General features: G+C 29.3%; 4 protein-coding genes across 4 annotated transcripts; 1 reads left to right on the top strand and 3 right to left on the bottom strand.

Annotated features, from left to right (window-relative positions):
• The first annotated feature begins 91 nt into the window (after positions 1 to 91).
• Positions 92 to 764, top strand: LOC122636326 (ribonuclease H2 subunit C). Its single transcript, XM_043827431.1, has 3 exons — positions 92 to 263; positions 334 to 566; positions 638 to 764. Exons 1-3 carry the CDS (start codon positions 119 to 121, stop codon positions 656 to 658), a joined length of 399 nt encoding a protein of 132 aa, XP_043683366.1. The 5' UTR covers positions 92 to 118; the 3' UTR covers positions 659 to 764.
• Positions 765 to 2,313: 1,549 nt separating this feature from the next.
• On the bottom strand, positions 2,314 to 5,855 carry LOC122636321 (transmembrane channel-like protein 7). Its single transcript, XM_043827425.1, has 4 exons — positions 5,532 to 5,855; positions 4,795 to 5,207; positions 4,425 to 4,666; positions 2,314 to 4,331 (listed from the first exon to the last, which is right to left on the bottom strand). Exons 2-4 carry the CDS (start codon positions 4,970 to 4,972, stop codon positions 2,448 to 2,450), a joined length of 2,304 nt encoding a protein of 767 aa, XP_043683360.1. The 5' UTR covers positions 4,973 to 5,207; positions 5,532 to 5,855; the 3' UTR covers positions 2,314 to 2,447.
• A 55-nt stretch (positions 5,856 to 5,910) lies between these two features.
• On the bottom strand, positions 5,911 to 8,749 carry LOC122636324 (protein FAM98B). The gene is made up of 5 exons (XM_043827427.1): positions 8,554 to 8,749; positions 8,005 to 8,371; positions 7,572 to 7,862; positions 7,196 to 7,491; positions 5,911 to 7,111 (listed from the first exon to the last, which is right to left on the bottom strand). The coding sequence occupies exons 1-5, from the start codon at positions 8,589 to 8,591 to the stop codon at positions 6,484 to 6,486; spliced, it is 1,620 nt and encodes a 539-aa protein (XP_043683362.1). The 5' UTR covers positions 8,592 to 8,749; the 3' UTR covers positions 5,911 to 6,483.
• A 972-nt stretch (positions 8,750 to 9,721) lies between these two features.
• Positions 9,722 to 13,228, bottom strand: LOC122636322 (protein lines). The gene is made up of 2 exons (XM_043827426.1): positions 12,358 to 13,228; positions 9,722 to 12,087 (listed from the first exon to the last, which is right to left on the bottom strand). Exon 2 carries the CDS (start codon positions 11,892 to 11,894, stop codon positions 10,110 to 10,112), a length of 1,785 nt encoding a protein of 594 aa, XP_043683361.1. The 5' UTR covers positions 11,895 to 12,087; positions 12,358 to 13,228; the 3' UTR covers positions 9,722 to 10,109.
• Between the last annotated feature and the right edge of the window lie 13 nt (positions 13,229 to 13,241).

Here is a 13,241-nt window from a genome sequence, read left to right as displayed (position 1 = left end):
TTCCTATAATAAAAGAAAATAAATAATTTAATATTTAATGTCGATATTCGTATTATTTTTTCAATTTACGATTCGATTTTTTTTCCCGCTCTTTTATGATGAAAAGATATCTTCAAGCATGGCTGTACGATTACACGTTAACAATGATTTATGCGAAGAAAAGGAATCTGTTATACATTTAATGCCGTGTAAAATACATGGCGATGGACCAGCCAATGTTTCATCGTTTTTTCAACCGTTTATACGCAAAATAGATAATGAAAGTAAGTTTTAATTTATCTCTCAACTTGCACGTAAATATGAAATGATTCTGATAATAATGATATTTTATAGATTATAACATTTCATTCCGTGGCTATCCACTTCAAGGAAAAAAAATCAAGATTCCTAGTGATTATAAAGGTATAATCTTTTTTGAGCATAAGAAACCAGATGCTGAAAATATGCAACGTAACTTATATTCGAACAAGATCTTCTCAGAATTTACATATTGGAATTATGACAAAATGCCATCTAAAAATGATGCCTTAGCAGCAGCATTAGATTGGATCGACATTGCAGAGGCAGTAAGACTTTCATAAAATGAATTAATTACTTAATATCATAATTATGATAACCACATCGTTGCATTTTTCAGCTTCATGGTACAGATATATAGCAGAACTTTTTAACAAATAAACTAATTTTATGGAAATGTTAAATACACTTATTAAATTTTTACTTTTGATATAAAAATATAAAATAAAGAGATTCTCGAAACTGAATTGCAAATTACTTTATTCTATAGACGTCAAAGTATGATACTTATATTAATAAAATGTAGGTATACATATTTTAAATATTTTACAATTGTCTTATCATCAGTTCTAAGCGCATCTTAAGTCAAATGTTATTACATGTCGAACTGACCAAGATGAAAAAGATGCAAACCATTTTGTTATCAAGATAATGTGTTTACAATTTTTTAACTCTTTAAGAGCTTATTGAGTTTTGCTGGTACAAGGTATTGCTACATATAATATATGATGTTTTATATTGAAATATGTTTGTACCTTTTCAAGGTGAAAATATGTAAATACCACTAAGAAAAATATCAAAATTACTGCCTCTAATTGTAACAATCTGCATCGCATATATCACTCTGTGTGTAATATATGTTTTAACAAAAATTCAGTATATTAACTAATCTACATAAACAATAACATAACATATACTACTTTTAGCAATGTATATAATAATTATTATGTAGATACATATTTAATGGGACATTTCATTTATACCTAATAATCCAATGTAATTAGTGGCAGTGCTATTAAAGGTACAAAGTGGTACAATAATATTTCCAGACAAAAAATTCATTCATACTTGTATTTACAATATTTGTAACTTTTTACTCAATGGGATCTATTAAGATATTCTATTAATACAGAAATTGCAATAAAAGCTTTGGTAAAAGATACATATTACATATGTTGCTAAGCTAACTAGATGCATATCAAATAATGCTCTCTGTTTTATCATAAAGTTAATAATTTCTACAAGACTTATTTACAATAGCTTAATTAATGTTTAATGAAAAATTAATCTAAAGATAGGCTTGTATCATATATTTTTTGTTTTTAATATCTATATGGATAAAAAAAAAACATTGCAGCTTAAAAAGAAAATTCTGTATTTTACTGTCTAGTTTCAAGCGAAACAAATATTCTTTTTTGTAACTACAAGTGCATATAATTGATAGATGATTCGTTTATGATTAAAACATGATCATATAGTGTTTCATCAAGATATGTTTCAAAAAGACCTACCATCCTTCTTTTAAAATTTTGTAAGAAAGTCAAAGAGTTATCAATTTTATTTTATTTTTTTGAGATGATAAAGCATTTGATAAAAGTTTTCATTTTTACATCTGCTTTCAAAAATTGCAAATTCCTTGTTAAAACATAATAAATAGAAAACATTTCGAATAACTTCATGAGTAAATTCTGTAATAAGAAGTTTATAAAAGTACATGTAAAGTGTCAGAATTTAAATGGATATAAATAACTATTTATAGCAGTATCAATTCAATAGATACATATTTAATGTATTATCCATAATTTCGACATTTCTAAAACCCTGTACAAATCGGGACTCTAATAAATAAATTACTAAATATCAAAACACGTATTGAGCACGTGATTTTATCATAGGCAATATAAAAAATGGTAATAAACAGTCTTTATCATTTGTCATATCAATAACAAAGATTCAAAGTAAACAACTTCTTAATATATATATATATATATATATATATATATATACAGTATATATATATATATATATACTGTATGTGCTTTGGTTTACTCAGTCAACTATTTCTGTACATTTAGGAAATGACTAGTATTTTCAATACAGACATTAAATGAAGTAATTTTATGTTATTAATAAATATTTGTAAAGAGAACTTATGAAAAAGTGCCTAATTCATTTGCCTGGTCCTGATGATATTTATTCTGATCTTGTTGTTGTTTGATAAAAGCACTGAGTCTATTCAATAGAAATTGTTTATCATGACCTTCCAAAACTAATTGATTTTTTAATACTGTAACCATGTGCTTATTCGCTATAGACACTGCATAATAGTAATATAAAAGCAAAACAAGGATAACAAAAGCTGGTATTCCAAAACCAGCAGTTCCCAAGAAAAAAAGTATAGATTGCAACCAATAAGGAAATTGTGAAAATGTTAAAATTAACAATGTCCAGACAGATTCTAAGCCTCTGAATGGCCCACAAGATTTTGAAGGCATTATCTCAGCTATGGAATATCCAACTGGAATTACAGCTAAAATAAAAGATACTAATAAAATAAACATAAAAAATGAATTGGATTGACTTGCTCTGTATACTTTACTTGATGGAGTACAATTCACTAAGCAAGCAAACTTTTTTACATAGAACAGTAAAAAGGTACCAATTACAGCTACCATTGGCAATAAAGGTGCAAAGAAACAACCAAGCCAACAAATTGTTTGTGAATATACAATGTCCAATACATGTTTGGATAAGTCAAATTCTTGCTCACCTACAAATCGTAGTATTTTATTTTCTGTATGACGTGCTAAAAGCGACCTAGGAAAATTAATAAAAAATGTCATAAAGAATTGTATGAAGAAATCTGTGGTGTACAGTTTAAAGAATTGTTGACCAACAAATGTCTCCCAGCAAAGTAATTCTCTGATTTCATTATTTGTACATTCTGCATCAGACACTCTAGGTGAAACGATTTTGTAAAAAGATGTTAACAATACGATCAAAGATGAAAGTCTTAGAAAAATAGTACGAAATAATGTTATACGTATAATAAACAAAGGACTATAATTTTCCAAAGCTATTAAATATCGAAATAAAAATGGAACTGCAATATTGAGAGCAACAATACAAATATATGGAAGAAATTCAAAAAATAAATGCACGATCTTATTAAGAGGCGTGTATCTTGTATCGTTATTTTGCCCTTCCGAATGTAACGTAACTTGGTCAAAAGAAAATTCTATTATGTAATAAATAAACGTACCACAGCCACTTAATACTAATAAAACTAATATGTTAACTACAAAACGTAAGGCAAACAATTTGGTTTTTTCTTCTCGCGTACGATTTTGTCTTTCTTCCTCCTGTCTCTCTGCCTCTAAAAATGCTTTCATTTCATTGTGCAAAGCTTTATGTTTCACAGCTGCAGATTTTTCATTTTGAATGCAATAATCCCATCCTCCAAAAACTAAATTACAATATTGATAAAATTGTCCCTCACCTTCAACAACTCTTTCCTTAAAACTTTTAGCGGCTGATCTGACGATCGCTACTAAACTGATAATAAAAACAGTAATAATAGCACAAACATATGACAATGGTAAATTATAACGAATGGAAGAACCATCTGCACCATAGATTTTGTGCGTAAATGAGCCATAAAATAACAATGTGTATTCTAAAATTCTATTGGTACTCTCAGTTGTGTTCCAATATAATTCAGAACAACAAGATACACTTGCACTATTATTAGATAAACACATCTCCTTTTCTGTCTCTTCCAACAATATTGTTGGCAATATAATGAAACAAAATATAATTAAAAATAAAACTGTGTTCAAATACATTAACCATTTGATAAATAAAAAATATGCTACAATCCCCATCCCAAAATTGCCACCAATCTTTTTCATACTATCATTCCAAAGCTCCATTTTTGAGTAAGCCTCTTTCATTCTTGCACGGAATTGTTGCCAAACTTTCCTATGCTGCCACTTTAGTTGGTCGAATCCTTGTAATCTCAACTTTGTTGCACTCTAAGTAATATTTACACTCTTATTAATAAATATTTCATTTCTTTTTAATTATGCATTGAAAGTATGTTATTAAAAAAATTATTAAGGATATACCTGTAACTGATTTTTTAATTGTATTTTTTGTGTCATAGATACAGGCATAGATTTGATCTGCATTATTTCTTCCCACGTGCGTTCTTCATTAGATAAATTCTCAGATAAATCTGGTAACATTGAAACTGCTGCATCATGAATATTTGTTGACATGCGTCTCGCAGTACTTGTACCACGTGATCTAGTACTAGTACGTCTTCTCAGAGTTGTTTTTGTGTCATTACATATACGTTTAGCTGTGGCTATAATTAAAATATAATTTATCAAGTAATATTATATAATTTTCAGAAAAAAAAAAAAAAAAAAAAAAATAGAAAAAGAAACGAATTACAAAGCAACCTATAGAATTACAAATTGATATTTCTCTTACCGACACGAGATTTTTTGCTGGGAAGTAAAGTTGCAATATGAGAAGGATCTCTTTGCAATGCTTGTTGTAAATCAGCTTCTATAGCTGCAGGATAACTTTCTTGATAAAATTCAGCACCAGCTTCTTCCCATCCTTGTGCCCTATCACAGCCACGTTTCTTTCTTTCTCCACCCGACATTTTAATTTGTCAAAAATACTTTGGATTTTATTATCAATATTTTTGCAATCTTTGGAAATATCACGGTTCGTAAAAAGTAGGAGGTTATAATACTGACAAATGTATTAATGCAATGAAAAAAGTTGTCATTACTGTGCTTATTGTATGAGATCCAATCTTCATAATTATATATAGTATAATTATAGAGAAGAATGTTTATATTTTACAGCATTAATTGTCGGATAAAATGTTTGTGCTGAAAAAACAAATCACAATTCGTATTATTTTCACTGACACTACCTTTCGTATACACTTAACTAATCCATATATACTTATCAATATAATTAAACAAACAATTAATTCGCGGAAATTACGTCATTCGTATTCGAAGATAAGATAATTTTTTTAAATAATTTTTTATTAAAATGATAGGGCTTATCATTGAGAAATATGTAATTCATTACTCATCGAACATACAAATATGATATCTAAGCGTTTCCAGATATAACTTTCGATCGTTGATATATAAAGATATAATTTTAAATATTTGTTATAATTAAAATATTAAATATAATCATACCGTTGTATATTTAATACTCGGTGTCTCACATATCTTACTATCGAAAATGACTAAAAACTTGAGCAAATATCGAACAAAGTAACACAGTGGCATCTTGTTTTCGCCATACGTCAAATTGACGACGAGAAGTAGACATTAAACAAAAAGAATATAAAGCTTTATTAAGAATGTTATAGAGAGGTGAACTCACTTGTTCATAACCAATTGAAGAAAAGAAAAACAAGTTAAGCATTGAATAGGTTATTTCTAGAGGACATATTTGTTACGAAATCCAAAGACTTACTCTGATTGGACGATACGTTATCAGATATCGATACATGAATTATATTGTTTTTTTTAAATATCTTTCGATGTATCTAAAATTATTATTAAAAAATAATACAATAAAAGAACATGTTTATTTATTCAAGTGTATAAGTTTGCATATACATTGTATTATGTTGTTTCTTTATAAATAAAATGTAAATTATTTATTTATCGAAAAAATTCTTAGACAAACGTATATAAGCAATACATTAATTTTTACTTGCTTTCAGGCAAACAGGTAGACAATATTTCTAATTCTAATTGTAAATTTGATTATAAGAATACAAAATGATAATTTAGAATCTTGTAGATTGATTTGAGAGATTATGTATATAATATATAGCATTACTTTTTGTGTACAATATATGTATTACATATCACATTGGGATATCAATCGTACACTCCTAATACATTACTGTCAGATTACTAATAAGTTAGGTTAGATAATATCAGAAGTAATAAACAACATAAAATCAAAAATGGAAATAATATCTCCAAAAATTACATTCTAATAACAAAATTAAATCGAAATTTTTTAACTTTTACATTATAACTTAAAATAACAAATCTTTTTTAATCAACATCTATGCAAAAACAAATCGAGATACATTTTATTTCGAGATACTTAACGAATTAAAAAATAATTTCAATGCTGCCTATTACCCCAGCCTCTTCCACGATTATAACCGTTACGTTGACTATTATTTCGATTGGGATTATTGCCAGTTTGATTCCATCCACCTTGAACTCTACCTGAATTACTACGTTGTTGATAATCTTGACTATAATTTCCTGCAGGATCATTATAATCATAATATCCCCCACTTGATCTATTACCGCAGGCTCCACTATTGGAAACCCCTCCAACCCTATTATTTCCATAAGTTACTCCAGCACTATTAGTATAATAATTATTAGTTCTTCCTCCTCCTACTCTTTCTCCATAATTTCCTCCAGCTCCACCGTAATTACTGGCAACTTCAATGCTATAATTGTTGCTTCCACCACTACCTCCACTGCTACTGTAACCTGATCCACTTCTAGGATTGACACAGCCACCTCCTCCGCTATTCCCATAACTACTTCCCATTCCACCAGTCCCATAGCTACTTCCTCCTCTACCACCACCATAACCACCACCACCACCTCCTCTTCCTCCTCCTCCTCCTCCTCCTCCACCACCACCTCCTCTACCACCACCACCACCACCACCACCACCACCACTTCGACCACCTGACCCACTAGTATTCCCTCCTCCTCTATTATATCCACCACTAAAATTAAAAATTAATGTTTATATTTTTCAATAGAAATATTTTAACTTAACTAAAATATTATAATATTCATTATAATCAAACCTAGATGGAGGTCCTGCCACTCTGTCTTTCTGCCATGATGGCATTTCTGGAGGTGGAGGTTCTTGTTCACATGGTCTTCCTCCACGATCCGGAACATCCCCTATAATGACTTTATTTATGCTACTTCGAGTATTTTTACGTACGACTGCATTACTAGTCTTCTCTATCACTGCTAAATCTTCTCGTGCTGCTAATAAATCAGCGATACCAACATTTGGCTTTGTACCCATTTTTGCTCTTCCCGAATGATATCTATTATTTAATTCCTGCTCGTATACTCTCACTCTTTCAGACCACTAAATTTCATATCAAATTATTTCCAATTAACTGTTCAGTTACTTTCATGTTTTAAATTAATAATCAAGAATTTTCTTACCAGAAATGATTGAATTGTTACATCTAATCGTTTAAGTAACATTTCTCTGCGCATCTCATATTCTTTATGTAATTCTTTATCATGATCATAAAGCTTGTTCCATTGATCAGTAGACAATTCACCAAAAATTAAAGGTTTACCCAAAAGATCAACAGGAACTTTTGATATTATATCTTTTAATTTATTTTCTAATTTTGTAAACAACATTGGCACTGTAATATTATCTGGTGGTTTTTGAAATTGCAATGCTATTAACATACTTTTAAGGTGTCTTGCAGTATCACTTTCATTCTATAAAAAATTGATTGGAATAATATATTTTTTTAGATTTTATGATATATATGTATATTGATATATGATAAAAGATTTATAATACACACAATAATCAAATATATAAATAGTAAAAACACATCAGAAATTTTAATATACTTACAATAATAACTTCTAAAGTTGTATCGGTTTCTTTATCTTTAACTTGCAATAACTTACAAGCCATAAGTTCAGAAATTAGAATTTCAATTAACAAAGTTCTATTTCTTTTGTTAGCTAATCTTTGATTTACATTTCCAGTAGTTAAATTTTGATTAACGCATCCTATTTCTTTAAGGAAACAACTTAATTCTAACAAGAAAGAACTTGCATCATCTGGAGTATTAGTAGGATTAATTTTTTCATCTATATCAATGAACATTCCTATTTGCTCTGCAAGCCAAGCAATTAAACCGGTATAATCTGTAGATTTTGGTCCAAGCTCTAAAGCTTTAGACATTTTATCAACTTGAAGTAACGAGCCTTGATACCTTCAAGAAAAATGGATTGTAACAATATTAGATATTTTGAAACCATATAAATGAAAAAATAATAATAATAATAACAATACTCGAATTCAAATTTTATCATAATTCATATTATTCTAGCGATAATATAAAACTTAATGTTCAAATATGTTGGAGACTTAATTTTATAACCTCGAAATACGTACCCGACATTTTCAAGTGCTTGTAATAAATCTGTTTCCATGTCGAAAAATGTATCGCTGAATTAACGTGACTAAAATAAAGTTATTTTAATGTTATACATATAAAATAATAACATATTTATGAGGAAATATCGAACACGAAAAAATGACGTTTCTTACAGCTACGTAGCGGCGAGCAATATGGTTGCTGCCGGTAAGATCGATATAGATGTCGCAGCGGTAGTATCTAATAATATAAATGTGTCAAATACCCGAATCACTTTTATTTTTATTTTTACGAACGCTAGAGTTTAAAGTGGTTTATATTTTACTTACCAAAGAGTAAATAACATAATATAGGATGTCAAAATAAAACTCAAAGTAATTACAAAAGTAAAAATTTTCAAACTTTAGTGCATTACATGTAGTGTACTTACATAGTTGAGCTTATATACATACATATAATTAATACTCATTACAACTATTATTTACATAAAAAAAAAATCCCTTCGAAATACTACAGAAATTGTTTAACATTTCGTTTTTCATCATTTTTATCTAATAAATATTAGTTGATAATTTTTAAATGTATAGTAGAATCATCATGAATTTTAATGTACATATTTGTCATATAAAATCAAGTACTTAATTTTTTTATCCATATTAATTGCATAGTTTTTTCTTGTTGTGATAATTACTTGAACTTATTTGTCCTTAAGTATTTGCATATTTCATACATGTAGGTACATTGTCTAATAGTGCTTTGGGAAATGTATTATTTATAGCACCATGTGTGTGCAGTTTTTTCTAGAGAATGTGATTTATGATCACCTTTGTACTACTTTATTCTACTGGATTTCTACATTTTAACTATAAAGAGAAGATATTTTATATAAAATAAAAGATTGATAGTGACTGCATACAATTTAAACTAATGATAATAAATAAAAATACACTTTCCTTAGTTTGAACATAGATGACAAATAATATTGTATTGAGAAATAGTTACAAGTCAGTCACTTTTTAGAAAGATATTTAAAGATCTGTACAATTGTGCTTTACAGCTATTAATTAATATAAAATATAATGTGTTTATATTTTTTTTTTTTTTTATAAATAGTAATATGTTAAATGCATGCTGCTGCACTAATGATATGAAACAAGATTTAACAAAATTTGATCGGTTGCATCATATTTTACAAATCTAAAACTTTATATTATCATATAAACAGTACATTTTGTCTTTATACCAAAAGTGCACCCAAGTTACATGCTGCAGATTACTTCTTACCGAAGAAATCTGCAAATATCTTAACAGTTTTGTACACATTAAGCTAATAATATTTAAGTTTTAACATTTTATATCATTATAATACAGTCATCGATTAACCTCTTAACCAGGGAGGATGAGTTAATAAATTAAAAGAATTTCTTTCTCACATTTAATAAGAAAGCATTATATTTATTAATTCTTATTTTTACCAAAATTTTTGCTCTCTATCTGTACCATATTATTTTTAATTGAAATAAATTTCGTATATCTATATTCACCAATTAAAAATTTCTCCCCAGTTTGAAGATTAATTATCTATGTTACCTTCATAAAAGGATTCACATTTTTCTAATAAACGGAGAACTGGATTGATGTTATAGGGAAACAAAGCTTTAGACACTAATCTGTCTATTGCCAATCGAAGTCTTATTAATATTGTCATGGTATCATCCAACTCTCTACCACAACATGATACAAATTCTGGCCAATTTCTTCTGATATACTTCAAGAATCTTAGTAAATACAATAAAAAACAAGTTTCATTACTAACAAGTAAGTCTAATAAAACATCTGGATCATGAGATACAGCATGTATGAATTGTATAAATGTTAATGTTGGACTAAGCATATGACCTAAATCATTTTGTGGTGGTCCTCTATAAAAAAGACCAACTGCTACATCAAGGCAACAGACCATGCCTTCTATCAGGAAGTCATCTTGATCATGAAACATTTGTACAACCCATTGTGATAATGGCATTTCTGGATGAAAAGGCATTAATGTTTTGACACATTGATCTAGCTGTCTTAAAACTTCTCTGATACTTCTTTCAATAACTGCCATGTCAGCATCAAGATCTTCTGCCTCTGAGCCTAAAGAAGAATCACTAGAATCACTGCGTGTTTCCTTAACAGTCACTGCAACACTTTTTAAAACTAAGAGCACAATTTTCTGAAGAAGCGGTCTGTCTCCTTCGCCAGAACCACCTCCAAATCTTCCAGATCCATGACGATAAGGCAAGGAATCTAATAATCTCCAATCTTTAACAGCACGAACAATTAAATGTGCTAGAGAGCAAGGTTCATCAGGTAAGACATCTTGTAGTGCTAATGTACTACCATAACATAATACTTCGTTAAACAATCCTAAAAGATGTCTCCAGATTATACCTGGAACATTGGCATTCAGCAACAAAACCAAATTGTCTAATTGAGAATAAAAAAGCTTAGTATCGATAACCGATAAATTAGCTTTTACAGAAATTATTGATTCCCATAAATCTAGAAATGTTACAACAGCAGACTCGTGCTGTGGTGTGTATGAGGCAAGAATTGCATCAAATTTGGATACTAATATAGTCCATTTAGATTCTAGTACTTTAACACACATAGCTTTTATCGAAGTACTATCAAAACTTTCTGTGTCTGATATTGTTATAGTATTACAACTGGACGGTGGCACTAAACTGTCTGTCTCTTCCAATGGATGAATGCTGCAATCTTTATGTTCTACCACTCTTTTCACAATATCCAAAGTGAATACCATTTGACTGGGAGAGTGAGTATTCACTAAAGATTGAGTAAGTCTCTCCAACCAAGCAACTTCAATATTGTCCTTTGTTACAATAAAAAATGAAGCCAAAACTCTGCTTGCGACAAACGATATAAACTTATTGGTTGTACTTGAAAGATCAATGATTTGATCTATAATACCATGTTCATTTCGTGCTAATGCATCACAAACATCTGCAACTCTACTGCACATAACACCCCTTGTATTCTGTTTGATGGCCAAGTCGAAAAGAAGCTGCAAGGCGCTTAGAAACTCCAATGTTTGATCAGGTTCCCATTCGGATAATACTATAGGACGAAAACTACCATCTGCCATCTCCACTGTTGCAGTGGTAAATGGTTTGCGCAAACTACTCTCTGGTATGTTGCATAAACACTGAGCTAATAAACTATTCTGAAAACATTGTATATCAGTGAATGATTCTCTTCCATCATTACTATTCTCAAGACGTTGTTTCTTTTTTGCAGGTTCCTCCATTGTGCTGACAGGAGGAAAATAAAGACAGCGCCAAAGCACCATTAGCAAATATATTCCAACATCTACTTTTATCTCTTATATCTCTTATAAACTTTTTATCAAGTTATCTTCATAATGCACATGATCTTCCAACAAGAGGAATACCACATAAATGCCAAATATGATTCGTTCCACATTTGCTTTCAGTGATTATATCATTCATAGAAATATCATATAAATCCTGTTGATATTTGTTCTGAAAGAAAGGAGATGAATAATTATATATGGTATGTGTACATTCCATATTTATTTTATCAACAGTAAAGAAACATTAAAAAACCGTTAAAAGATAGGTTAAAACGAATAAAAGAAAATTATACATCATATTCTATTTATAAAGTTTTATATCTATGTTATATCCATGTTATATCTTTTTGATAAAACATACATGTCTAATGCTTTGACAAATATGAAGGATAATAGAAAACATTGTTATGATAATGAAGGAAAAAATAAAACAACTTACAGAGATGAGATTCCAAAAGATCTTCTTTTATAGGTAGTTCAACAAAGTATTTATATGTTCAACACACTGTTGTATATATACATATAATTAGATATAGATATTAAAATGCGTTCACGTGTATCAGTAGTATACGAGATATTGCTTTAATACATCCGGGCAGATAATAAATAGTCCCAATGTTAATAAAGGTGAAAAATCGTATTTATTCATAGATGTATTTAAAAAATTATAGCGGTGAAGTCAACTTTAACAGTGGTTGCACATGTAACGCATAAAACCGACGCTCCTTGTTATGTTGCGAATAATTGCGCATAGCAAGATCTTTCGTTAAAAATTTCGTAAGTAAGTAAACGTACACGTTGGAATCATTGTTATTGAAGTTAATGTTTTCACTGTATTTCACTTGTTCTACGATATAAATATATTATTGTTTGTGATCGATGAAATTCTTTTGACTAGGAAGTGACTGGGCACTCGAGCCCAGCTTTGCTCTGTTGCCACGTATACATGCTACCGAGTAAAAATAATAAATCTGTATTTATTTAATACGGCGAACAAAGCGTCCACATAAAACGCTTTATATCTTATATCGAGCGGTAAAATATTAACTCGATAATGCATAAGACACGAATTCTTCGTGTTTAAAATATTATTTTGAGATGGCATCATGCGGAGCTGCGTAACACAGTAGCTCCTCGTCGCACATTCCACAATGTACTGAGCGAGATTAAAAGAACCGCTTCAGTAATTGCTTCAAAACCGTTAGTAAACTTCATTAAATATTCATTGAGAGATTATTATACAATTATTCTTATTAAAATTAATCCCGATTAAAAAGTCTCATAATAAATATGCAGGATGATCGGCAACTCTGCAGCGATTGC

This window comes from Vespula pensylvanica, chromosome 21 (genome assembly GCF_014466175.1).
Source record: "Vespula pensylvanica isolate Volc-1 chromosome 21, ASM1446617v1, whole genome shotgun sequence".
Lineage (NCBI taxonomy): Eukaryota > Metazoa > Arthropoda > Insecta > Hymenoptera > Vespidae > Vespula > Vespula pensylvanica.
The sequence above is the reverse complement of the archived record's forward strand: the minus strand, read 5'-3'. Positions and strand labels throughout refer to the sequence as shown.